The sequence below is a fragment of the Sus scrofa genome, chromosome 6, assembly GCF_000003025.6.
Source record: "Sus scrofa isolate TJ Tabasco breed Duroc chromosome 6, Sscrofa11.1, whole genome shotgun sequence".
Taxonomy (NCBI): domain Eukaryota; kingdom Metazoa; phylum Chordata; class Mammalia; order Artiodactyla; family Suidae; genus Sus; species Sus scrofa.
In genome coordinates, this window is record NC_010448.4 from 54186603 (window position 1) to 54210673 (window position 24071).

General features: G+C 53.1%; 1 protein-coding gene across 2 annotated transcripts; it reads left to right on the plus strand.

Moving 5' to 3' along the window:
• NUCB1 (nucleobindin 1) lies at positions 8-22855 on the plus strand. 2 transcript variants are annotated; one of them, XM_013998618.2, is made up of 13 exons: positions 8-690; positions 1079-1245; positions 4757-4864; positions 8124-8256; positions 10487-10590; positions 14196-14381; positions 14654-14744; positions 20196-20254; positions 20520-20612; positions 20702-20794; positions 21146-21316; positions 21764-21860; positions 21973-22855. In XM_013998618.2, exons 2-13 carry the CDS (start codon positions 1090-1092, stop codon positions 22083-22085), a joined length of 1404 nt encoding a protein of 467 aa, XP_013854072.1. In that variant the 5' UTR covers positions 8-690; positions 1079-1089; the 3' UTR covers positions 22086-22855.

Here is a 24071-nt window from a genome sequence, read left to right on the forward strand (position 1 = left end):
CTAGGAAGTAAGCAGGGGAAAAAAGAGGGCTCAGGAGGTGGGAGGGGGATTCCCACTGAGACCTGCCCTAATCCCTTCCCTCCTGGCTCCCCACCCTCCACTTCTAACAAAGCAATGACTCTGGGTCTTTGCTGCAACTAGGCAACCCTGCGCCAGGGGTTCTGAATTGGAAACGCATGCAGGTGTTCCTTAAAGGGACCTGACAGAGGTTGTGTCGCAGACTCGCTCTACGCGCCTCTCTTAGAAAAGAAACGTACAACGTGACCTCTGCCAGTTACTACCTATCTGTAATTTACAGCCAATTCTCGGGGAGAAAATAAATGAGAAAACTACAACTCCCATGAGGCAGAGGGGCCAAAATGTCCGCCAAAGTGGACTCCTTTTCGTCCCGCCCGCAGGGCGTTGTAGTTCTCTTTGAAAATCTCCGTTCTTTGGCCTAAAAAGCAGGAAATGTGACGTCAAGAGGTAGGGCTTCCGAGCCAGAAGCCTAGGCTTTCGAGAAAAGGCCAGCGACTTCCACAGGGGCGGGGCCGCTAGACAGCTGCCCCCGGGAACCTGGCGCCAGCGTGGACCAATCAGGCTGCTGAGGGCGGGTCCTCTGCGGGAAAGTGGGCACGGCCTAGGGGGGAAATCACCAAGAACGCACCGGAGGTCCTGGCTCGGGAAAACGCCCTCTGCAGCGAAGGAGAGGTGAGGGGCTTGAAGGATCCTAGACGCTTTCTTGGGTCTTGGGGACAAGGGAGGCGGGGGACCAGAGTTTCGGAGGAAGACGGGCTGGGCACCAGTGCCTCTAGATCCTGGGAAGAGAGGAGGCTGGGGGCCTGGACCTTTGGGTCTGGGGAAAGGGGATTGAGATCCCAAACTCCTGAGTCTCAGCGAAGAGGATGCCGGAAGCCAGGACGCCTGGGTCTGAGGAGGGGAAGGCTGGGACCTCGGAATCCTGGGTCCGAGGAAAGGAGAAGCTTTGAGTCTTGACTCTTGGAAGGAAGGCAGGGAGCGGCGCTGGGGGTCCAGACTCCCGGGTCTAGGGGAGGAGGAGGCTTGGGACAGACATTTTCCACCTCTCCGTTCCCCGCAGACCACGCAGCCATGCCACCCTATGGGACCCTTACAGCCCTCCTACTCCTGCCACCTCTGCTGCTGCTGCACGCTGTTCTGGCCGTGCCCCTGGACCGGGGGGCGTCCAAGGAGGAGAATCCCGCGACCGAGAGCCCCGTGAGTGGCCCTGCCCTGCTTGCCAGCCAGGTGTTTGCAGTGGTACTACAATTCTCGCTCCCCCACCGTGGCCTCTGGGTGGCTACGGATGCGGCTTGGAGTTTCCCAGCCACTCTTTGCAGTCCCAGGGCTTTGACGTGGTGAAAAACATGGGGGCGGTTGTGTGTGTGTCTGTGTGAGATGCCTAAGTCCCTGACTTAGAAAATCAGTTTAGATTTTAGGTGAAAAATCTGCATCACCCTTAGTAAAAAAAACCTCTCCGCTCTTTTAAGACGCCCTCCCCTCAAGAAGGAATGGGGAGGGGGGAGAACTACATTTCCCAATAGCACCTTGAGCAGGTGGTGTTAGCTAACTGGCCTCATGGTACTCATGGGAGTTGTAGTTTAAATTATGATGGGCATGTACACTGCTCATTTATTCCAACGTGTGTTTATTAAACAGTGTGAAACCTTTGGTCTTAGGGAATTTGGAACTTTAAAGATCCTCAAGGCCAGTACCCTCACTTGTGACTCCTATAGCTGCCACTAGGAATGGGCACATCACTATCTCTGGAACAGATCGTGCCATGCTCTTGGGTGGCAGGTCCCCACCCAACTAGTGAGACCTTTGCTCTGTGAAATCGTTGCAGACACAGACGGGAAGCTGGTATCCTCTCTCCCTTCATTCTTTCCACACATTTCTTGAGCACCTTCTCTGAGCCAGGCACAGTGCCCCATGCCCTCACAGACCACCCTAGCTCGCTGGGAAGGCAAATAGCTGGGCCCTCTGAGAATGGACACCAGGAGTGATGGTCAAGGTGAAGGTATGGTCACTTGGGGTGAGATCTGAAGAGTGTGGAAGAATATTCCAGGCAGGGAGTTCCCTTCGTGGCTCAGAGGTTAACGAACCCGACTAGGATCCATGGGGATGTGGGTTTGATCCCTGGCCTCTCTCAGTGGGTTAAGGATCCGGCGTTGCCATGAGCTGTGGTGTGGGTCACAGACACGGCTCAGGTCCTACTGTGGCTGGGATGTAGGCCAGCGGCTGTAGCTCTGATGTAGCCTGGGAACTTCCATATGCCACAGGTGCAGCCCTATAAAGGAAAAAAAAAAAATTTAATAGAAAATTAAAAAAGAAAAAGAATATTCCAGGCAGAAGGAAGAGCCTGGGCAAAGGCTGCATGGCAGAGGAGAGCAGAGTGAGTAGAAGGACTTGGAGGAGGCCGGTGGAGCTGAAACAGAGTAAGAGGGAGATGAGATCAGAGAGGGGCTGAGGCAGATCTCAGGGGCCTTGCGGGCCAGGGTGAAGAATGACAGCACAGAGAGTTAGAAACACCAATAACAAGTTTAGTAAACCTAAAACTTGTACTAAGTACCGAGTTAAATATTTATCGATATTAACTCTTCATGCTCACAACAAAGAGCCCCTATGAGGTGGGCACGTGTTAACTTTAGAGATGAGGAAACTGAGGGACAGAGAGGTTGAAGTAACTTGCCCAAGGACTAAGGTTGCTAGACTTGGCAAATGAAACCACAAGACTCTCCTTTAAAATCGGATTGTCTGTTGTAGCTCAGGAGGTTATGAATCCGACTAGTACCATGACGATGCAGTTTCCATCCAATCCCTGGCCTCACTCAGTGGGTTAAGGATCTGGCCTTGCCATGAGCTGTGGTGTATGTCGAAGATGCTGCTCAGATCTGGTATGGCTGTGGCTGTGGGGTAGGCCGGCAACTGTAGCTCCGATTCAACCCCTAGTCTGGGAATCTCCATATGCCATGGGTGAGGCCCTAAAAACCAAAAAAAAAAAAAAAAAAGAGTGAGGCAAGAAGGTCAGAGTCAGGAGTTCCCACTGTTGCCTAACAGGTTAAAAATCCAACTGCAGCCACTCAGGTCGCTGTGGAGGTGCAAATTCAGTCCCTGGTCAGAAACTTCCCTATACCACGAGTTCGGCGATTAAAAAAAAGAGTCTGCACCTATAAATGTAATAAAATATATTAAGTAATTAAAAACAGAAAAAAAAGAGTCAGAGGCCATGTGATGTCATAAGCAGAGGTTAGAGTGATGAGAAGCCACGAGTGGAGGAGGGCAGGCAGCCTCTAGAAGCTGAAAAAGGCAAGGAAGCAGGTTGTCCCAAGAGTCTCCAAAATCAGCTCAGCCCTGCAGCCCCATTTTGGACTTGACCTCCCGGATTCTAAGACAATAAATTTTTTTTTTGCTTTTTATTTTTTTTATTTTATTTTTATTTTTTTTTGTCTTTTTGTCTTTTTGTCTTTTTTTATTGTTGTTGTTGCTATTTCTTGGGCCGCTCCCGCGGCATATGGAGGTTCCCAGGCTAGGGTTGAATCGGAGCTGTAGCCACCGGCCTACGCCAGAGCCACAGCAACTCGGGATCTGAGCCACGTCTGCAACCTACACCACAGCTCACGGCAACACCGGATCGTTTAACCCACTGAGCAAGGGCAGGGACCGAACCCGCAACCTCATGGTTCCTAGGCGGATTTGTTAACCACTGAGCCATGACGGGAACTCCTTTTTTGCTTTTTAGAGCCATACCCGGGGCATATGGAGGTTCCGGGTCTCGGGGTCGAATTGGAGCTACAGCTGCCAGCCTACACCACAGCCACAGCAACACAGGATCTGAGCTACGTCTGCAACCTGCACCACAGCTCACGGCAACATCAGATCCTTAATCCACTGAGCGAGGCCAGGGATCGAACCCACATCCTCATGGATCCTAGTTGGGTTCATTAACCTCTGAGCCACGAAGGAAGCTCCCCATTTACTTTTTTTTTTTTTTTTTTTTTTGTCTTTTTGCCATTTCTTGGACCGCTCCCGCAGCATATGGAGGTTTCCAGGCTAGGGGTCAAATCGGAGCTGTAGCTGCCAGCCTATGCCAGAGCCACAGCAACGCAGGATCTGAGCTACGTCTGCGACCTACACCACAGCTCACGGCAACGCCGGAACCTTGACCCACTGAGCGAGGGCAGGGACCGAACCCGCAACCTCATGGTTCCTAGTCGGATTCGTTAACCACTGCGCCACGACGGGAACTCCCCCATTTACTTTTGACCCCAGCTCTGAGAGGTAGGGAGTGCATTGCCTCTTTTGTACATGGGAGAGTGAGGCCCAGGACGAGGAAGGCGCCAGCCGCCTCCACACGGCAGGACCAGGGCCAGGAGCCCAGGGATCTTGGTCTGTCTGGTTCACTTGCTGTGTCCCCTAGAACAGTGTCTAGAACACGGTCAGGGCTCAGTGCATGCTCCTTGAATGAATGAATGAATGAGTGTATATTTCACTGCACGCCAACAAATACCAGCGTGTGGCTCTGTGGGCGGCCTTGGGCCGGGTGTTTACCTACGTGGTGGCCACTGCCTCTTCCCTAAGGTCAGACCTGGGAAGAGGTGAGAGCTGTGGTCCTGGGGTTGCAGAGCAGGAGGGGTCTGCTGGCTTCAGGTCCTTTGTCGTGTGGGGCCGGCCTCCCACTTAGGGTTGGGGGTGCTCGCGTGGGAGAGCCAGAGGGGGGCCAGGGCTGGGGCTACTGAGTTCCTCCCTGTGATCTTAGGACACAGGCCTGTACTACCACCGGTACCTCCAGGAGGTCATCAACGTGCTGGAGACGGACGGGCACTTCCGGGAAAAGCTGCAGGCTGCCAATGCCGAGGACATCAAGGTATGGCTGGGTGCCCGTGTCCGGGGAGGGGAGGTGCGCTCCGAGGGCAGAGTTCAGAAAAAGACTGAGTTCCCTCAGGGGAGACTGTCCAGCCGTCACAAAACCAAGACAGGGGAGAAGTGGCTTCTTGGGGTCACAAGGCTGGGCGGGGATCTGGGGAAAAGAGAGACGTGTGGTTAAACGTGCAGACCCGAAGTCTCAGGTCTCCTGCTTCCCGGTGCCTCTGTTTCCCCATCTGTAAAATGGGGTAATAAGAGAACCTGGCCTGGGAGTTCCCCGGTGGCTCAGTGGGTTAAGGATCCGGCGTTGTTGCTGCTGTGGCACAGGCTCGATCCCTGGCCCGGGAACTTCTGCATGCTGTGGGCATGGCCGAAAAAACAATTGAACCTGCCTCATAGGACTTTCCAAGGTAAGTGGGCAAAAGGTTTGGCCGTGTGCAGCCGAGGCCTCAGCCGCCATGTGAGGGCTGGTTCTACAAGGTCTCCACATGGTGTTCTCTGTACAGGAAGAATTTGAAACGACGGGAGAGGCTGTCATCACTCCCGTCAACTTTTTGTTTGTTTGTTTGTTTTTTTAAGGGCTGCACTGGTGGCACATGGAAATTCCCAGGCTCGGAGTCGAATCAGAGCTACCGCTGACCACAGCCACAGCCACACAGGATCCAAGCCACATCTGCAACCTACACCACAGCTCATGGCAAACGCCGGATCTTTAACCCACTGAGTAAGGCCAGGGATGGAACCTGCAACCTTATGGGTACTAGTCAGGTTCATTACTGCTGAGCCACAATGGGAACTCCACTCTCATCACCGTTATTTATTTATTTTTTTGCCTTTTCTAGGGCCGCTCCCACGGCATATGGAGGTTCCCAGGCTAGGAGTCTAATCAGAGCTATAGCCACCAGCCTGCACCACAGCCACAGCCACACAGGATCCGAGCTGCGTCTGCGACCTACACCACAGCTCATGGCAACGCTGGATCCTTAACCCACTGAGCAAGGCCAGGGATCAATCCCACATCTTCATGGATCCTAGTCGGGTTCGTTAACCGCTGAGCCATGACGGGAACTCCACTCTCATCACCTTTAAATCTCTTTAAGCCTCCAGAGTTGGCATGATTCTCCCCATTTTCCTGAGGCGGACACTGAGGTCCTGGTAGCCATGTCTGTCCTTCCTGGAGGCCTGAGGCTCCCTCCCAGGGCTACTGAGCCCAGAGCCCGCCTCCCACCCTTTCCCCCAGGCAGCGTCCTTCCGAAAGTATGCTGTCACCTTCCATGTGTCCCTGTGAGGAGACAGGGCTGCCTGCCTCCCCTCCCCCAACCCAACCCATGCCACCCAGAGTCCCCTCCGCATATGGGTGAACTGGGGGATCCACCCTGAGTTCTCCAAACACCTAGGCCCAGGGGTTGCCCCAGGGCCTGTGACTGCTCCCCCCAAAACTTCCCAGCATCCCTGGGACTCATCTGTCCCCACCTGCCTGGCCCCCAACCAGAGACTAGCCCAGCTCATCCCACCCTAGAGGCCCCCCCAGCACACCCAAAGTCATGCGGCTGAGAAGTGACATCAGAAACTGTGGCCAGGTAGGCAGGCATGTTCTGGAGGGGGACAGCGCTCCACCTCTCACTCCGCTGGGCCAGGGGCCACACCCCTCTGGGCCTTGGTTTCCTTCTCAGAAGCCCGGGAGGCTCAGGCAGCACTTTCTCTGCCTTGAGGGGGCGGTTGTGCAAATCAGCGATGACCGCCACTTCCAGGGCTTGGCTGGGCCCATCTAGCCTGCAGTCAATGCCACTTGTCATTGGTGCTGATCATCGCAGCCCTGTTTTTGAGGTCCAGGGCAGGGAAAGGGGCCACGCGGTGCAGTGATGCCAGGGCTGCACCCAGGCCCCACCTTGGTCACCAGCCTGGAAACTAGCCTCCCATCCCTTCTGAGGGACCTCGGGCCAGTGGTTTCTCCTCCTGGGCCTCAGTCTGTTCATCTGTAAAATGGGTTGTGGGCAGGGTTAGAGGACGAACTTGGTGAGGCCACCACAGGACTTGGCCCCTCATAGTAGGTGCCTGACTGATTGAGGTTAATTTGACTGGCACTGTGGTCCCTTATCCCACTGCCTCTGCAGAGGCCACACCCCTCACAGGCTGTAGAGACCAGATGTGAGGCAGGAAGGGGCAGAGAAAGCCATGGGAACAATAGCAGAGAGGGACCCGATCCATCCAACAGGTGAGAGAAGGCTTCTAGGGAAAGGATGCTGCGAGTGAGGTTTGAACTCTCAGTGGTCTGGGACAGAAGTTGAAATGTGGGGTGGCGGACAGAGGAGAAGGGTGACATTTCAGATACCAGGAACTGCGCATGCCAGCAAAGCATTCTGGTACCTTCAGCTGTCTGCTGGCAGCTCCTTCTAAGTGACATAAAGACAGAGGGATGCAGCCGGAACGGAGGCGGTGACATGGGTAAACGCAGGATCTTGCAGGGTCTTGAGTGCTCGAGATTCTGGCCCGCAGCCACGGGGAGCTGTGAGCAGGAGAGGGGTGGGGTCAGCTCTGACTGAGAAACAGATATAATCCAAAGTGTCGATAGAGGTAATATCGCATGCAAAGCCCAGCATGTGTGTGTGTGTGTGTGGTAGGGTTGAGGATGTTGTTAGGGGATTTTTCCAAGGGAAGTGCCATCTGCATTGAGTTTGTTTTTTGTTTTGTTTTTGTCTCTTTAGGGCTGCATCCACGGCATATGGAAGTTCCCAGCGTAGGGGTCGAATCTGGGCTGCAGCTGCTGGCCTATGCCGCAGACACAGCAACACAGGATCTGAGCTGTGTCTGTGACCTACACCACAGCTCACGGCAACACCAGATCCTTAACCCACTGAGTGAGGCCAGGAACCAAACCCACATCCCTGTGGATACTAGTCAGGCTCATTACCCTTGGGCCACCACAGGAACTCCCTGCTTTGAGTTTTGAAAGACAGCGAGCATCTGGTTAGGCGGGAAAAGCATTTGCGGGAGAGATGCCGGTGGGACCAGCATGTGCAAAAGGCCCAGGGCTGGGAAAGAGTCTTGCAACAGGCATCTATACCCAGTTAATGTTGCCGGATCCATGAGTGTGATGTGATGAGCGGAGATGGGGCTGCAGAGGTGGGAGGGGCCTCAAATACCAGACTTCGGGGCTGAAAATTTGTCTCAGGGGCTTCGGGGAGCCCTAGGAGGCATCAGAAAGCTTGCAAAAGGCTCCAGAGAGGGCAGCCTGACCGGCGTCCCCCCTCTCCTGGTAGAGCGGGAAGCTGAGCCGGGAGCTGGACTTCGTCAGCCACCATGTCCGCACCAAACTGGATGAGCTCAAGCGGCAGGAAGTGTCCAGGCTGCGGATGCTGCTCAAGGCCAAGATGGACGCAGAGCAGGAGCCCAGTAAGCCGGCGGCTGTGGGCGGGGCCGGCGGCTGTGGGCGGAGCCGGCGGCTGTGGGCGGGGCCGGCGTCCCTCCTGGGCCTCCAGGTGATTTAGTGCTAGGCAAGTGGGCCTCCTGGGGCCTCATTCTCCCCACCCCTGTAGAATAGCACAATTTATTAACATTACTCTGTTATTACTTGGCTTCACTTTTTGTTTCAGTTAAGAAATCAGGGAGTTCCCGTTGTGGCTCAGTGGGTTAAGAACCTGACTAGTATACATGAGGATATGGGTTCCATCCGGGGCCTCACTTAGTGGGTTAAGGAGCTGGCATTGCCATGAGCTGTAGTGTAGGCCAGCAGCTGCAGCTGCAATTCAATCCCTAGCCTAGGTGCGACCATTAAAAAAAAAAAAATCGGTCATTTAAATTTTTGATGTTACTTCAAACTTACAGAAACATTGTAACAGTACTACAAAAAACTCTTGACTATCCTAATGTAGATTCTGGCATTAATATGTAAGGCTGTATCTCATAGTCTAATTATTATTTGGCTTAAAAAGGAAAGGAGATTCACGTACCAAATAAATTTACCACTTTTTTTTGGCCACAACTGCATGCAGAAGTTCCTGGGCCAGGAATTGAACCCACGCCACAGCAGTGACAATGCCAGATCCTTAACTACTAGGCCATCAGGGAACTCCTAGATGGATGACATATAAGTTCCCTCCCCAGATATTATTTATTTATTTATTTATTTATTTATTGTCTTTTTGCCATTTCTTGGGCTGCTCTCGTGGCATATGGAGATTCCCAGGCTAGGGGTCTAATCGGAGCTTTTGCTGCTGGCCTACGCCATAGCCACAGCACAAGTGATCCCAGCCGCATCTGCGACCTACACCACAGCTCATGGCAACGCCAGATCCTTAACCCACTGAGCAAGACCAGGGATCGAACCTGCAACCTCATGGTTCCTAGTCAGATTCATTAACCACTGAGCCACGACAGGAACTCCCCCCCCCCCAGATAATCCAGCATCTTCCCATCTGAAGATCTTTAATTTGATCACATCTGCAGAGTCTCTTTTGCCCCAAGAGGTCACATAGTCACAGGGCTTTGGATGTGGGGTCTAGGAGGCCTTTATTCAGCCCATCGTAGCAACGAGTTCCACCCTGTCCCTCCTCTGTCCAGAACCGGCCACGGCTCCCCAGTGCCCTCAGGATCAAGTCCACTGCCCCCGTCCCAAGCCCCCCAGCCAAAGCCCTGCACACCCACCCCTCTGGCGTCACCATTCGTAGTACATGCCCCAGGCAACACATCTTTCTCGCCCTGGGACTTTGGCCTGTAACATTCTTTTTTTTTTTTTTTTTCCCGTATCCATGGCACATGGAGGTTCCCAGGCTAGGAGTCCCGAGTCGGAGCTGCAGCTCCTGGCCTACGCCACAGCCACAGTAGCACCAGATCTGAGCCATGTCTGCGGCCTATACCACAGCTCATGGCAATGCTGGATCCTTAACCCACTGAGTGAGGCCAGGGATCAAACCTGCATCCTCATGTTTACTAGTTGGATTCTTAACCCGCTGAGCCACAACAGGAGCTCCCTCATGAGTTCCTGATCTTAACTCGATCACCTCTGCAAAGATCCTCTCTCCAAATAATGTCACATTCTGAGGTCCTGGGATTAGGACCCCCGTGTGAATTTGGGGTCATGCATTGCAACCTGTGACAGAGATTGAGTGTCATGTGCTCTGAAGCCCAACGGCTGTTCAAATCCTCACTGCCACGTCCTAGATGGTGACCCAGCCAAGTCCCTTCCCCTCTCTGGGCCTGAGTTTTTGCGTCCATAAAATGGGATAATTGGAGTTCTTGTGGTGGCTCAGTGGGTTAAGAACCTGACATAATGTCCCTGAGGATGCGAGTTCAATCCCTGGCCTCACTCGGGGGATTAAGGATCCAGTGTAGCCATAAGCTGTGGCCTGTGTTGCAGATGCTGCTCAGATCTGGTATTGTATGTGTTTGATACATGTTGGTTATTGTCATGGTTATTATTTTGAGCATCAGCTTCAGTTGTGGCGTTGCCTCCTCCAGGAAGCCTTCCCTGATGGCTCCAGGCTCATTTGAGTGCCTCCAGTGCTTCTCCAGGGCCCTGTGGGACCTCTTTTAGAGCATATCCAGCCCAGGATAGGGATTTTGAAAGAAAGAACATTCTGTGAGTGGTTCATTTTGTTCCCCCCTTCTCTTCCCTCTCATCCAGATGTGCAGTTGGATCACCTGAACCTCCTAAAACAGTTTGAACACCTGGACCCACAAAATCAGCACACATTTGAGGCCCGGGACCTGGAGCTGCTGATCCAGACGGTAGCATGTGGGGGACCTGGAGGCAGAGGACTGAGGAAGGCTTTGCAAAGTGGGGGAGGAGGAAGCTGAGCCTGGGACATGAGCTTACTCACCCCTGCCTGGCATTTTGGGGTGGGGGTGGCAGATTGGGTTGGAAGAAAGGCTTGGCTTCACTCTGACCTAGATTCACATCCCTCCCCGGTCTTGTCCCTCCCATATGACTGGGGAGAGGAATTCCCTCTGTGACCTCCTTGTGGGCAGAATAATGGCCCCTCCAAAGGCACAACACCCAGACTAACTGCTGTGATGCAGTAAGTTAAGGATCTGGCATTGCTGCCGTTGTGACATTGGCAGCTCCAGCTGGGATTCGATCCCTCGCCCTGCGAACTTCCCTTCCATATGCGTGGGTGTGGCATAAAAAACAAGACCCACACCCTGTCTGCTGAACATGGGGCTATGTATGTGACCTTCTATGGCAAAAAGGACTTTGCAGATGTGATTAAATTGAGGATCTGGAGATGGGAGGAGGATCCTGGATTATCCAGGTGGGCCCTAAGTGTCATCCCAAGGGTCCTTGGAAGAGGGAGATCTGACTGCCTCAGATGGCTGGGCTGCTGGATTTGAAGATGGATGAAAGGGAGTTCTCTGGTGGCCTTCTGGTTAGGACTCAGTGCTTTCACCCCTGCAGCCCAGGTTTAATTCCCTGATTGGGAACTGAGAGCCCATCTTAAGCTGCTGCATACCACAGCATAGGCAAAAAACAGAAAAGGAAGAAGAGGAGGAAAAAGGCGACAAATGCCGGGGCCAGCTCAGCAGGATGGGGCTGAAGAACGGGTGCTGTGGAACTTAAGGAAAAAATAGTTAACATAAAACAAGACACAGAGACATTTATCTTAAGTAAAGGTGGGAGCCGGGGAACTCCAGGTCTCAGGGACCAAGAGCGCCCTGCCTCAAGAAACCACACTGCTTTTATTGTAAGATTAAGTGAGGAGTGGTTATGGGTGGATGATACAGGGTTTGTTTACTATTGTATAAGTTCTTTTACTATTTAAAAAGCCACTTAGGTGGTAAAGGGTTAAGCTCTTACTCTGACCTCTAGGCACATAACGGTTCTTAAGCTTAAGTCACTTATGCCTTTAGGTCTTTGCTCTTAAGCTTAAGTCATTTACCAGCACTGTGACTGTTTTTCCAAAGAAGGAAGATGGGATAAAATAAGACAAGAAGATGGGATAAAGTAAAGAAGAGCAAGATGGAGTTTTCAAGGAAACATGTCTTGCGACAGACAAAGGGGCCACAGGCACAGGTGTAGCTTAGAAGCTGAAAGGGCAAGAAAAGAGGCTCCCTTAGAGAAGCAGGGGAGCACAGCTTTGCCAACACCCTGGTTTCAGCCCAGTGAAACTAATGTCAGACCCCAGCCTCCATACCGGGAGACGATACATGTGTGTTGTTTTAAGCCACCCAGTTTATGATCATTTGTTAGAGCAGCTAATAATATAGTCTTCCTCTGAGAATTGGGATCGACAGTCTTGTCTCTTGGGGAAGGCCAAGTTCAGGGTTGAGGAGCGGGAGGGGATGCTCGGGCTCGCCACTGTCCCTGCCCTGCTCCCAGCCCTTCCGTAGCTCCCCTGTACCCCCAGAACAGAACCCACCCTTCAACCTGGCCTGAGCCTCAGCCTGCTTTTCTGGCCTCCTGGAGCTCTATCTAGTGGCCATGAACATAATAGCAGCCATTCGACTGGCTCCATGACTGATCCCAGCTCAGTCCTCCAGAGGTTTTTTGCTGCTGATTTCCAGAACATTCCACAAACTGCTTTCCTCTAACTCCACTGTCATTCTCCTGGTCTCAATTCCTATCACTTTCAGAGACGGGCTTCTTGTTTCTGCCGTCCATGCTCGCCAGCAAGATTTCTCAACTGGACGCTCTTGGCATTTGGATAGTTCTTTGTTGTGGGAGCTGTTTGTGCCTTGTGTGATGTTTAGCAGCATCCCTGGCCTCCAGCCACTAGATGCCAGTAGACCTCCCCCAGCTGTGACAACCAACAATATCTTCCAATGTTGACAGCTGTCTCCTGGCTGCAGTTCCCCCAGGTTGAAAATCCCCCACTGTTCCCCACTCACCAGCTGGATTGGTTTTCTGCCACTGCCCTACAGCAAATAAGCACAGACTGAGTAGCTTAAAACAACGCAAATTGATCATCTCAGTGTAGGTCAGAAGTCAAGAAGGGTCTTACTACGTGTATTAGTTTCGTGCAGCTGCTGTAACAAATTACCGCAGACTCAATGGCTTAAAACAACAGAAAAGTATCCTCTTACAGTTCTGGGGCCAGAAGTCCAAAATCAGTACCACTAGGCCAGAACCAAGCTTTACCTCGAGGCATCTCCTCCTCGCCTCTTCCAGATTCTGGGGGCCGCCAGTACTCCGTGACTTGCAGACACCTCAGTCCCGTGTCTGCCTCCGTCATCACCCAGCATTCTCCCTGCATCTCTGCATCTCCTCTGTAGCCCTCTTATAAAGACATTAGTCGTTAGAATTAGGGCCAGGAGGTCAGTCCCGTGGTGGCGCAGCAGAAACAAATCTGACTAGTATCCATGAGGATGCAGGTTTGATCCCTGGCCTTGCTCAGTGAGTGGGGGATCTGGCATTGCCGTGAGCTGTGGTGTAGGTTGCAGATCCGGCTGGGATCCTACCTTGCTGTGGCTGTGCCGTGGGCCGGTGGCTGTAGCTCCAATTCCGCCCCTAGCCTGGGAACCTCCATATGCTGCGGGTGCGGTCCCCACAAAAAAGAAAGAATTAGGGCCAGGAAGATCTCATCTTAACTTCTTACACCTGCAGAGATCTTTCCAAGTCAAGTGACATTCTGAGGTTCTGGGTGCACATGAATCTGGGGGGACCCTTTCCAACCCAAGATAGTGTTGTTATCTCCATTTTTCCAGAGGCAGAGACTGAGGCACAGAGAGACTGTAACCTGCCCAGGGTCACACAGCCAGTGGGATTTGTTCACATGGCAGAGGCTAGATTTGAATCCTGGGAAGAATAATGAGAGATCTCACGTTCTTTACCACCTAGCTGTACTGCTTTCCATATTAATATTCCATATAAAGTCCACCTCATGTGCTTTATTTATTTATTCCTCTAAGATCTTGAGATTATGGGGGACTTGAAAGAGGTGAGTTAAAATTGCTACCATTTAATCATCCTAATTTTTTTTTTTTTTTAATGGCCAAACCTGCGGCATATGGAAGTTCCCAGACTAGGGGTCGAACCAGAGCCACAGAGCTGCCAGCCTACACCACAGCCACAGCAACACCAGATCCAGGCCACATGTGTGACCTATGGTCGCAGCTTGTAGCCATACCAGATCCTTAACCACAGAGCAAAGCCAGGGATTGAACCCGTATCCTCATGGACGCTATGGCAGGTTCTTTACCTGCTGAGCCGCAATGGGAACTCCATTTTTGAACAAAGAGAGGAGGCTGTGTGTCATGGGGCAGGAAGTGATGTCAGGACATGAGACCCAGCACAGGTGGAAGTCAGACCAGATTCAGAGCCAAAGGCCTGGCATTTTGGGGTTTGAATTAGAGGCTGGACGTAGACATAAGGTGAGTGAGGGTCTCCCTTTCCCCAGGCCACCCGGGACCTTGCCCAGTACGATGCTGCCCATCATGAAGAGTTCAAACGCTACGAGATGCTCAAGGAACATGAGAGACGGCGTTATCTGGAGTCTCTAGGAGAGGAGCAGCGCAAGGAGGCAGAGAAGAAGCTGGAAGAGCAACAGCGCCGGCACCGAGAACACCCCAAAGTTAATGTGCCTGTAAGGACCCCTATTCCTTCCTACCCGCCCCATCTCCAATTCTCCAAGCTCCACGAGAAAGTAGCTGAAAAACTACAACTCCCAGCAGACCTTGAGGCCAAAAAGCCCCTTTTCATTCCCAGCTACCAACAAGGGCTGCTGGGATTTGTCGTTTTCTTAGTTTTCTTACTTTAGGGGAATGACATCTGAGGGATGGGGGTAAAGGGATCTCTAGCTTTATCCTATGGGACCCAGACTTCTTGCTCATGAGCCCCTGGCTCTCCCTTCCACAGGGCAGCCAAGCCCAGTTGAAGGAGGTGTGGGAGGAACTGGATGGATTGGATCCCAACAGGTTTAACCCCAAGACCTTCTTCATACTGCATGGTAAGGTGGGGAGAGAGTCCCGAGACCCAGGCCAACCCTGAGACTCCGACCTTTCTGGGGTCTGAATGCTAAGAAGGGGGTCTTCTTCTCTCATGGGACTTAGGCAAGCCAAAGAAGTCTGGGCCCATCTCCGCTGGTGGTCTAGAAGGCCCTTCCTTCCCTGTCCATGACGAGCTGGTCCTCTTTTCTGGGATACACCGGACCTCTGGGTTCGAAGGACTGGCCAGTATCCTCTACCTGAGCAAACCGGGCTTGGCTAGGCTGGGGCCCCTCCCACGGCAGCCTAGAAGCCCTGGTCCCCTCCGGGAGCTCTGTTGCTAAGGAGGCGTTGCTCCCTAGTAGGCGGGTCCTCAGGGCCCTGGGAAGCCCCTCCCCCATGGTGATTCAGAGGCATATTCCTCTTCCTTGTCTTCCAGTCTAGAAACATCACCTCTATGCCCAGCCCCTAATTCCAACCTCCAGGCATTTGGCCCAACTTCCACCTGTGCTGGGCCTTACATCCTGATGTCACTTCTTACCAGGACCCTGACCCAAAAGCTATACCCTGTCACTAGAGCTTAGCAGGGCTCGATTCATTCAGCAATTTTTTTTTTTTTTAATCTTTTTAGGGCCTCACCCAGGGCATATGGAGGTTCCCAGGCTAGGGGTCAAATCAGAGCTGTAGCCGCCAGCCTGTGTCACAGCTACAGCAACACCAAATCAGAGCCACCTACACCATAGCTCACAGCATCACTGGATCCTTAACCCACTGAGCAACGCCAGGGATTGAGCCTGGCATTGGATACTGGTCAGATTCGTTTCTGCTGAGCCACGATGGGAACTCCTCATTCAGCAAATGTTTACCAAGCAACCTCTAAGGACCAACTTCAGGGAGTCTCAGTGGATACAACTGTGAGCAAAACAAAGCCTCTGCCTTCACAGAGCCAGTGATTGGGCAGACAGATAATCCTGTAATCCTGTATTTCTAAGTGACCCTGGAGGGTAAGACACACTTGAATTTTACATAAGCTGCCTATTAAACTGACACTGTTGATAATAAGATGCCTCCCAATTTCACGCATAATGATATACAGGGTTGGGGGGGAATACATCTTAGAATCAGTGAAATACATGTTTGCGTTGTGGCTCAGTGGGTTACGAACCCGACTAATACCCACGAGGACCTGGGTTTGATCCCTGGCCTTGCTCCGTGGGTTAAGGATCCTGCGTCGCCGTGAGCTGTGATATAGGTTGCAGACACAGCTCGGGTCCTGTGTGGCTGTGGCTGTGGTGGAGGCTGGCAGCTGAAGCTCTGATTGGACCCCTAGCCTGGGAACCTCCCTATGCTGCAGGTGCAGCCCTTATAAAAAAGAATCAGTGAAGTATAGATGCTTAGGTGGTGACGTGTACCAGTGAAATGAGGACAGTGGGATTAAGGGCCTTGGGTGAGGACTTTAGATAGCCTGGTCAGGAAAGGTTTTTGCTAAGCCAGCATTGGGCAGTAGAACTTTCCATGCTGACGGGCCTGTTCTGTGTCTGTGCGTCTCATACACCAGCCACCAGCCCTGTGTGGCTATTAATTAAGCATTTGAAATGCAGGTGGATTTTTTTGTTAGTTTTGTTTTTGGCCATGCCCCAGGAAGGCGAAAGTTCCTGTGCCAAAGATTAACCCACACCACAGCAGTGACAATGCCAGATCCGTAACCAACTGAGCCACCGTGGAACTCCTGATGTGGGTTTTACAACGAAGGAACCGATTTTTTTTTTTTTTTGATAAATTTTTAAAAATTTGAATTGTGGTAAAATGCCCATAACATAAAATCTACCATCTTAGCCATTTTTTTTTTTTTTTTTTTTTTTTTGTCTTTTTGCTATTTCTTGGGCCGCTCCTGCGGCATATGGAGATTCCCAGACTAGGGGTCCAATCGGAGCTGTAGCCACTGGCCTACACCAGAGCCACAGCAACGTGGGATCCGAGCCGCGTCTGCGACCTACGCCACAGCTCACGGCAACGCCGGATCGTTAACCCGCTGAGCAAGGGCAGGGACCGAACCCGCAACCTTATGGTTCCTAGTCGGATTCGTTAACCACTGCGCCACGACGGGAACTCCTTAGCCATTTTTAAGTGTGCATTTCAGTAGTGTTAGCTACACTTAGTTTTTTGGGGGGTTTTTTTTGGTCTTTTTTTTTTAAGGGCCGCACCCACAGCACATGGAAGTTTCCAGGCTAGGGGTCAAATCGTGCCAGCCTACACCACAGCCACAGCAATGCCAGATCCGAGCCACATCTGCGACCTACACCATAGCTGATGGCAACGCTGGATCCTTAACCCACTGAGCGAGGCCAGGGATCGAACCGGCAACCTCATGGTTCCTAGTCAGATTTGTTTCCACTGCACCACAGTGGGAAGTCCCAGTACACATACATTTTTGTGCAACAGTCTTTTCATCTTTGCAAAACGGAATCTCTGTATTAATCAACTCCCCACAACCCCTCCCCCAGCCCCTGGTCACTTCCATTCTCTTTTGTGTCTCTGTGAATTTAACTCTTCAAGCTACCTCTTACGGCATCCTACAGCAATTGTCTTTTTGTGACCCAGCTTATTTCATTCAGCATAATGCCAAGGAAATGAATTTTTCACTGTATTTGGTTGTTATTAATTTATATTTCATTTGCCTCGTGTAGCTAGTGGCTGCTAGATTGGACAGTACAGGTCTGGAGAGATGAGAAGACATTTGAACCAAGACCTCAGTGAAGGGAGGGGTGGAGGCTCGCAGATATTGAGAGAGGAGCATCTAGGTGGGGGGACAGCAAGCCCAGGCAGGGGAGAAAGATCTGTGGGTTTCCAGGGTCACTGGAGCAGACTGCCTGAGGAAGAATGGTAAGGAAGATTGCATAGGAGTTCCTTGTGGCTCAGTAGGTGAAGGACTTGATGTCCCTGTGAGGATGTAGATTTGATCCCTGGCCTCGGTCAGTGAGTTAAGGATCTGGCATTGCTACAAACTGCAATGGAGGTCGCCGATGCAGCTTGGATTTGGTGTTGCTGTGGCTGTGTGTAGGCCTCAGCTGAAGCTCTGATTTGACCCCAGCCCAGGAACTTCTAGATGGAGCAGGTGCGGCCCGAAAAAGAAAAAGAAAAGAAAGACAGGAGTTCCCGTTGTGGCTCAGTGGTACTGAGCCCGACTAGTATTCACGAGGATGTGGGTTCGTTCCTGGCCTCCCTCAGTGGGTTAAGGACTGGCATTGCTATGAGCTAGGGTGTAGGCCACAGATGTGGCTTGGATCCCGAGTTGCTATGGCTGTGCTGTAGGCTGGTAGCTGTAGCCCCAATTTGACCCCTGGCCTGGGAACTTCCATGTGCTGGGGGTGCAGCCCTAAAACAACAACAAACGCAACAACAAAAACCAAGACAGACTTAGGAAGGTCGCAGTAGCCCTATAGTCAGGGTAAGGAATTTGGATTTTATTCCGTCTCAGATGGGACATTGCAAAAAGGATTTGGAGCAGAGGACCTGGCACCCTCTGCCTTAAGGCTCCATCTAGGTGCCGTGTCAAGGACAGGCTAGAAGGGCCGAGAGCCAAAGGCGGGAGCCTTGTTAGAAGGCATGAGATGATGGTGACTGGACCGTGACAGTGGAGCTGAGTGGTGAGATTCTGGATTCACCTTGAAGGTCAAGCTGCTGGGACTTGCACACGGACTAGATGAGGGTTGTAATGGAACAAGAGAGTCAAGGGCGACCCGAGGCCCCCTGGGCAGCTAGAAGCATGGGGAGGGAAGAGCAAGCATGTTTGGCAGGGAAGACTGGGCACTGGGTCTGCTTGTGTCAGATTAGTGATGTCCGTTAAGATATTTATGTGGGAGTTCCTGTCGTGGCGCAGTGGTTAACGAATCCGACTAGGAACCATGGGGTTGCAGGTTCGATCCCTGGCCTTGCTCGGTGGGTTAAGGAGAGATCTGGCGTTGCCATGAGCTGTGGTGTAGGTTGCAGACGCGGCTTGGATCCCGCGTTGCTGTGGCTCTGGTGTGGGCCAGCAGCTACAGCTCCAATTAGACCCCTAGCCTGGGAACCTCCATGTGCCACGGGAGCGGCCCCAAAAATGGGAAAAAGACAAAAAAAAAAAAAAAAAGATGTTTATGTGGAGGAGTTCCCATCGTGGCTCAGTGGTTCACCAACCCAACCAGGAACCATGAGGTTGCGGGTTCAATCCCTGGCCTCGATCAGTGAGTTAGAGATCCAGCGTTGCTGTGCGCTGTTCTGTAGGTCACAGATGTGGCTCCAATCCTGCCTTGCGTGACTGTGGCATAGGCTGGCAGCTACAGCTCTGATTCGACCCCTAGCCTGGGAACCTCCACATGCCACGGGTGTGGCCCTAGAAAAGACAAAAAAAAAAGAAAAGATATTTATGTGGTAATGGAGAGGAAGCAGTGGAGTCTTCAGGTGAGGGGGCAGCTTGCCGATGACATGAAAGCTGAGCAACTGGGGGAACCCATCTAAGGAAGTCTTGGCCACTTAAAACTCTGTAATAATGGAAAATGGTCTCTGCTGCCCAGTATGGCGGCCACCAGCCCCATGTGGCTACGGAGCACTCGACATGGGACAAGTGAGACTGATGCATTGAAATTTCAATCTTACTGAGTACTAATCAATTGAAACAGCCCATGTGGCTAGTGGCAACCGTATTGGACAGATCTGAATATTTGCTAGGAAAGAGGCCCCTGACCCCTGGGGTACCCCAGCCCGTAGAGGTCAGGAGGAGGACAGAGCCAGGAAGGGAAAATGACAGGCAGCTGAGAGGAGAGAAGGATGTGGTGAGAGCCAAGGGCAGGCTAGAAATCAACCACTGTGGAGAGTTCCCTGGCGGGTCTCGTGGTTAGGACTCGGCACTTTCACCACTACAGCCTGGATTCAGTCTCTGGTCTGGAAACTGAGATCCCACATCAAGCCGCTGCATGCCATCGCCAAAAAATGACATTAGATTAAATGAAAATAAATTAACCATTGGATTTGCAAGATCAGTGTTCCCAGGCCGCCTCTGCAGGACCCGTGTGGGTGCTGACCTCAGGTGAGCAGAGGAGGTAGAGACAGTGAGCAAGGGTTGAGGAGCCTGATTGGCGGGTTGAGGCTTCTCTGGCAATGGGAGTGGAATTGGCCCTGGTAGGCAGGGGCCCCTGACACCCCTGGATCCCAGGTGCTAGGGATGAAGTCATCCTGCATGAGAATAGGCCCAAGAATGGAGCCGGACCCTCACCTACTCTGTCCCCAGGACCCTGGTAAGAAAAGAAAGGGCTATTTTAGCAACAAACCGCCGTGCGGAGCACTGAAACTTGAAGGCCGCTATCCTACTGTCGGGGACCCGTTGTTACGCGTCCTATGAGGACAGACCTCACATCAGCCCAATTCCTTCTCCAGCCTTAGGGTCTTCACCCGCTCCTACCTCAGTTTCTCAAGACCCCTTGTTGTCTCTTTCTCAGACATCAACAGCGATGGTGTCCTAGATGAGCAGGAGCTGGAGGCCCTCTTCACCAAGGAGGTGAGTGTCTCAGAAGCCCTGGGCTCAGAGGATGCCCGGATATGCCACATGTCCCCTCAGGGATCCTAGCGGTCCCCTCGGGTCCCCTTGATGTGGGTTCAGTGGAAAACTACAACTCCCAGTAGCCTCTGGGCACAAAGAGGCTTCCAGGAGTGGCAAGGTGCCCCAAAGGATGATGGGAGTTGAAGTTGTCTGTGGGTAGGAGGGTGCGAAAGAGGTTGCCCTGGACCTCTCAGCACAGCCTGTCTGTCACCTGCCCCTGCAGCTGGAGAAGGTGTATGACCCGAAGAATGAGGAAGACGACATGCGGGAGATGGAGGAGGAGCGGCTGCGCATGCGCGAGCACGTGATGAAGAATGTGCGAGGAAGGACCCTGGCCATGGGGGCGGGTGGGCGCCGGGCTGGAGGGAGGTCCAGCTCTTTGCTTACTCCTACCTGGCTCCCCAGGTGGACACCAACCAGGACCGCCTTGTGACGCTGGATGAGTTCCTCGCATCCACACAGAGGAAGGAGTTCGGGGACACCGGGGAGGGCTGGGAGGTGAGCCCAGGGAATGCTCTCTGAATCCTGAATGTGTCTCTCGCCCAGGCCTAACCCTTCTTGCAGGATCTCTGGCCATGTCTCTTTCTCTCTGGGTCTCTGACCTCCCGCATGCCAGCTCCTTGTCCCCCCCAACCCCCGGGGTCTTTGTCTTCCCTTCTTTGGGTCTCTGTTTTTCCTTCACCGGGTCTTTCTCCCCCTTCCCACCTCCCACTCTGGTCTCTCCATCCACCTGCACGGCCCAGGCCTCCCAGCCCTCCCTGAACCTCCTCCCTTGGCGGGGCCCTGTCCAATGTGGGTGGGCCAGGGCTGGAGTCACCCGGCTGATGGCCCCTGTCCTCACCCCGGCAGACAGTAGAGATGCACCCTGCCTACACGGAGGATGAGCTCAGGCGTTTTGAGGAAGAGCTGGCTGCCCGGGAAGCAGAGCTCAATGCCAAGGCCCAGCGCCTCAGCCAGGAGACTGAGGCTCTGGGGCGCTCCCAAGGCCGCCTGGAGGCCCAGAAGAGAGAGCTGCAGCAGGTGACTGGCCAGGGGAGTGGGTCCATTCTCTGAGACCCTGGTGGCCCTTATCCTTGTGTGTCCAGTGTCAGGGAAGATCCTGCAGCCACTGTGTTAATCTCTGGTAGCAGATTCCTGGGTAGCAGCTGCCATCTTGAATAAGGGCAAACATTGTCCCCATCCCCTGGCTCTGTGGCTCTGTGGCTTCCATGTTGGATAAGGGCAGTGGGGCTGTAAGGCAGAGAGAGGGGAAAGGCCAAAGAGGGAGGAGAAGCCTCCCTTGTCCCAAAGAGTGAGCCAAGCCATGGAACGGGGTGGGGGCCACTAGGTCTTTAGTGTTAAGACCAACTCTGAATGAGAGGAAAATCGAGGCTCATCAAGCAAGGACTGGTCCGTGACTGTTAGCACGTTGCCATGGAGACTTGATGTCATACTCTCTTGCCTGTGGGATTCCTCCACCCCTTCCAGGCCGTTCTGCAAATGGAACAGAGGAAACAGCAGCAGCAAGGCCACAAGGACCCAGCCACTGGCCCCGAGGGACAGCTCAAGTTCCACCCGGACACAGGTGCTGGCCCTGGGCCCAGGGGGCAGGGAGAGAGCTGGGTGCCCAGACTCCTGGGTCTCAGGGAGGAGGGGCTGGGCTGTCTAGTGCTACCATTTCCTCCCCCTGTTTCCAGATGACGCACCTGTCCCAGCTCCGGCTGGTGACCAGAAGGACGTGGATGCTTCAGAAAAGAAAGTTCCTGAACAGACCCCAGAGCTGCCCCAGCTGGATTCACAGCACCTGTGATCTCTCTGGGACCCCAGCACTCTGTGTTCCTTCCAAGGCTGATGGGTTCGAGGTGTCACAATCAACCTCCTCTGGGGCTTGGCGACATGTGTGACCTCCTGGGGGAGGGGGAACAGGATGGCTTTTCCAGGCGTCGTCTCTGCTGCCTCTGCTTCTGCAGCCTTCCAGTCTGTGGTCCCTTCATTTTCTGTCCCCCACCAAGGGACCCACCCTCTTGCGTCCAGTCGAGCACTCATTGGCTCAGTCTAACTTAGGGAAGCGCCCCCTGCCCAAGAGGCTCTGCTCCACACCTGCCTTTCTCCGTGGTTTGGCCTCACCGCCCAGGTTGTTGCCACCATAGCATCCCGTGTCCTCACAGCTGCTGGAGTCCTGCTGGCTGCTCAGTTCTCTTGGTTGACAGGGCTTGGGTGGTCCCTCATGATGTTTCTCAACCTTTTGTGGGACCAGCAACGCCTCAAAGACAGCATCTTCCCCCAGGCTGGGTGTGAGGACCAGAAGAGCCCTTAGCAGCGCTGCCCAGCTCTGATCCCAGGAGCGCCAGCTCTCCCTGACCCTGCCTTCCAGCCACCTCTGCCTCCTCCCTGACGACTTGACCCCTAGCCCTTTCCCCCACAGCCCCAGAGGGGGCCCGGAGCTGACCTCGCCCCAGGATGGCTTCCAGCCCCTCAGCCTCATGTGGGAGGCCCTGCCTACCTTTCTGGCCTTATCTCATGTGACTCCCTGTCCTGCTCTGTACTCTGGTTCCATCCAAATACACTTTCTGGAACAAATCAATGCCTCCGTTTCTTTGTAAATACTGTTCCTTCCAAAACTCCATCTGTGCTTCATCTTCATTCTCCATTTTTGGGGGGGTTGTGCCGCGGCCAGGGATCGAACTTGGCACACACAGCAGTAACCCAAGTCACAGCAGTGAAAACACCAGATCCTTAACTGCTAGGCCACCCAGGAACTCTGTCCTCATTCTTTAAGATAGATTCAGGAGTTGCCGTTGTGGTGCAGCAGGTTAACGTTCTTGTCACCGAAGCAGCTCCTGTTGCTGCCATGACATGGGTTCCATCTCTTGTCTGGAACTTCCACATGCCATGGGCATGACAGCAAAGAAAAAAAAAGGAACTTCATGGTTCCCAGTCGGATCGGTTAACCACTGAGCCACAACGGGAACTCAGAAAAGTAACATTTTTTTAAAAAGGAGTTGCTGTCATAGCTCAATGGAAACAAATCCGACTAGGAACCATGAGGATGCAGGTTCGATCCTTGGCCTGGCTCAGTGGGTTAAGGATCCAGCGTTGCCGTGAGCTGTGCTGTAGGTCGCAGACGCAGCTCAGATCTGGCGTTGCTTTGCCTGTGGTGTAGGCCCGCGGCTGCAGCTCCGATTCGACTCCTAGCCTTGGAATCTCCTTATGCCGCGGGTGCGGCCCTTAAAAGCAAAGGTAAAAAATAAAGTAAGAAATTGGGGATGAGGAAAGTAAAGCTCGGAGCTGGGAGCCTCGGTTGCCTGGGTTACCACAGGAGTCGTATAAATATTAAGTAATAAATATCAGTAAAAATGTTATCTTTGCTATTACTATCCCCTCTCCTTCTCCCCCTCCTCTCCCTCTTCCTCTCTAGCCCGGCAGTTCCCCGTTCCCGGGCGAAGGAGTTTGCGCGGAAACACGATGTTCTGAGCAAACGAGTCGGCGGAGCGATGAAAGGCGACAGGGCTCTTGGATCGAAGTTGGCAAGAACAGAAAGCCCCCTCCCTTTCTGTCACAGAGCGAAGAACGAAGTGTTTCTAGCCCACCCCCCATTGGGCGGAGCCAACAGTAGCTCTTCCAATGGGGACGCGAGAATTATATAACCTCCTGCCTGGCTCTGGGAATGAAGGCGGGCACCGGCCCAGTGGCCAATGAGGAGTAACGTAAGGGCGATGGGGCGGAGAAAAGGGCCACCCCTCAGAGCAAGGGGCCTCCGGTCTTTGACTTGCTCCGGGAGAAAGTGGGGACCTTT

What these genes read in the sequence shown, in the direction of transcription:
- NUCB1 (XM_013998618.2), top strand. Translation starts at nt 1,090, where the DNA reads ATGCCACCCTATGGGACCCTTACAGCCCTCCTACTCCTGCCACCTCTG. An exon ending in GACCTTCTTCATACTGCATG is followed by an intron (nt 14,745 to 20,195) that starts GTAAGGTGGGGA and finishes TCTCTTTCTCAG; the next exon opens with ACATCAACAGCGATGGTGTC. An exon ending in ACACCGGGGAGGGCTGGGAG is followed by an intron (nt 20,795 to 21,145) that starts GTGAGCCCAGGG and finishes TCACCCCGGCAG; the next exon opens with ACAGTAGAGATGCACCCTGC.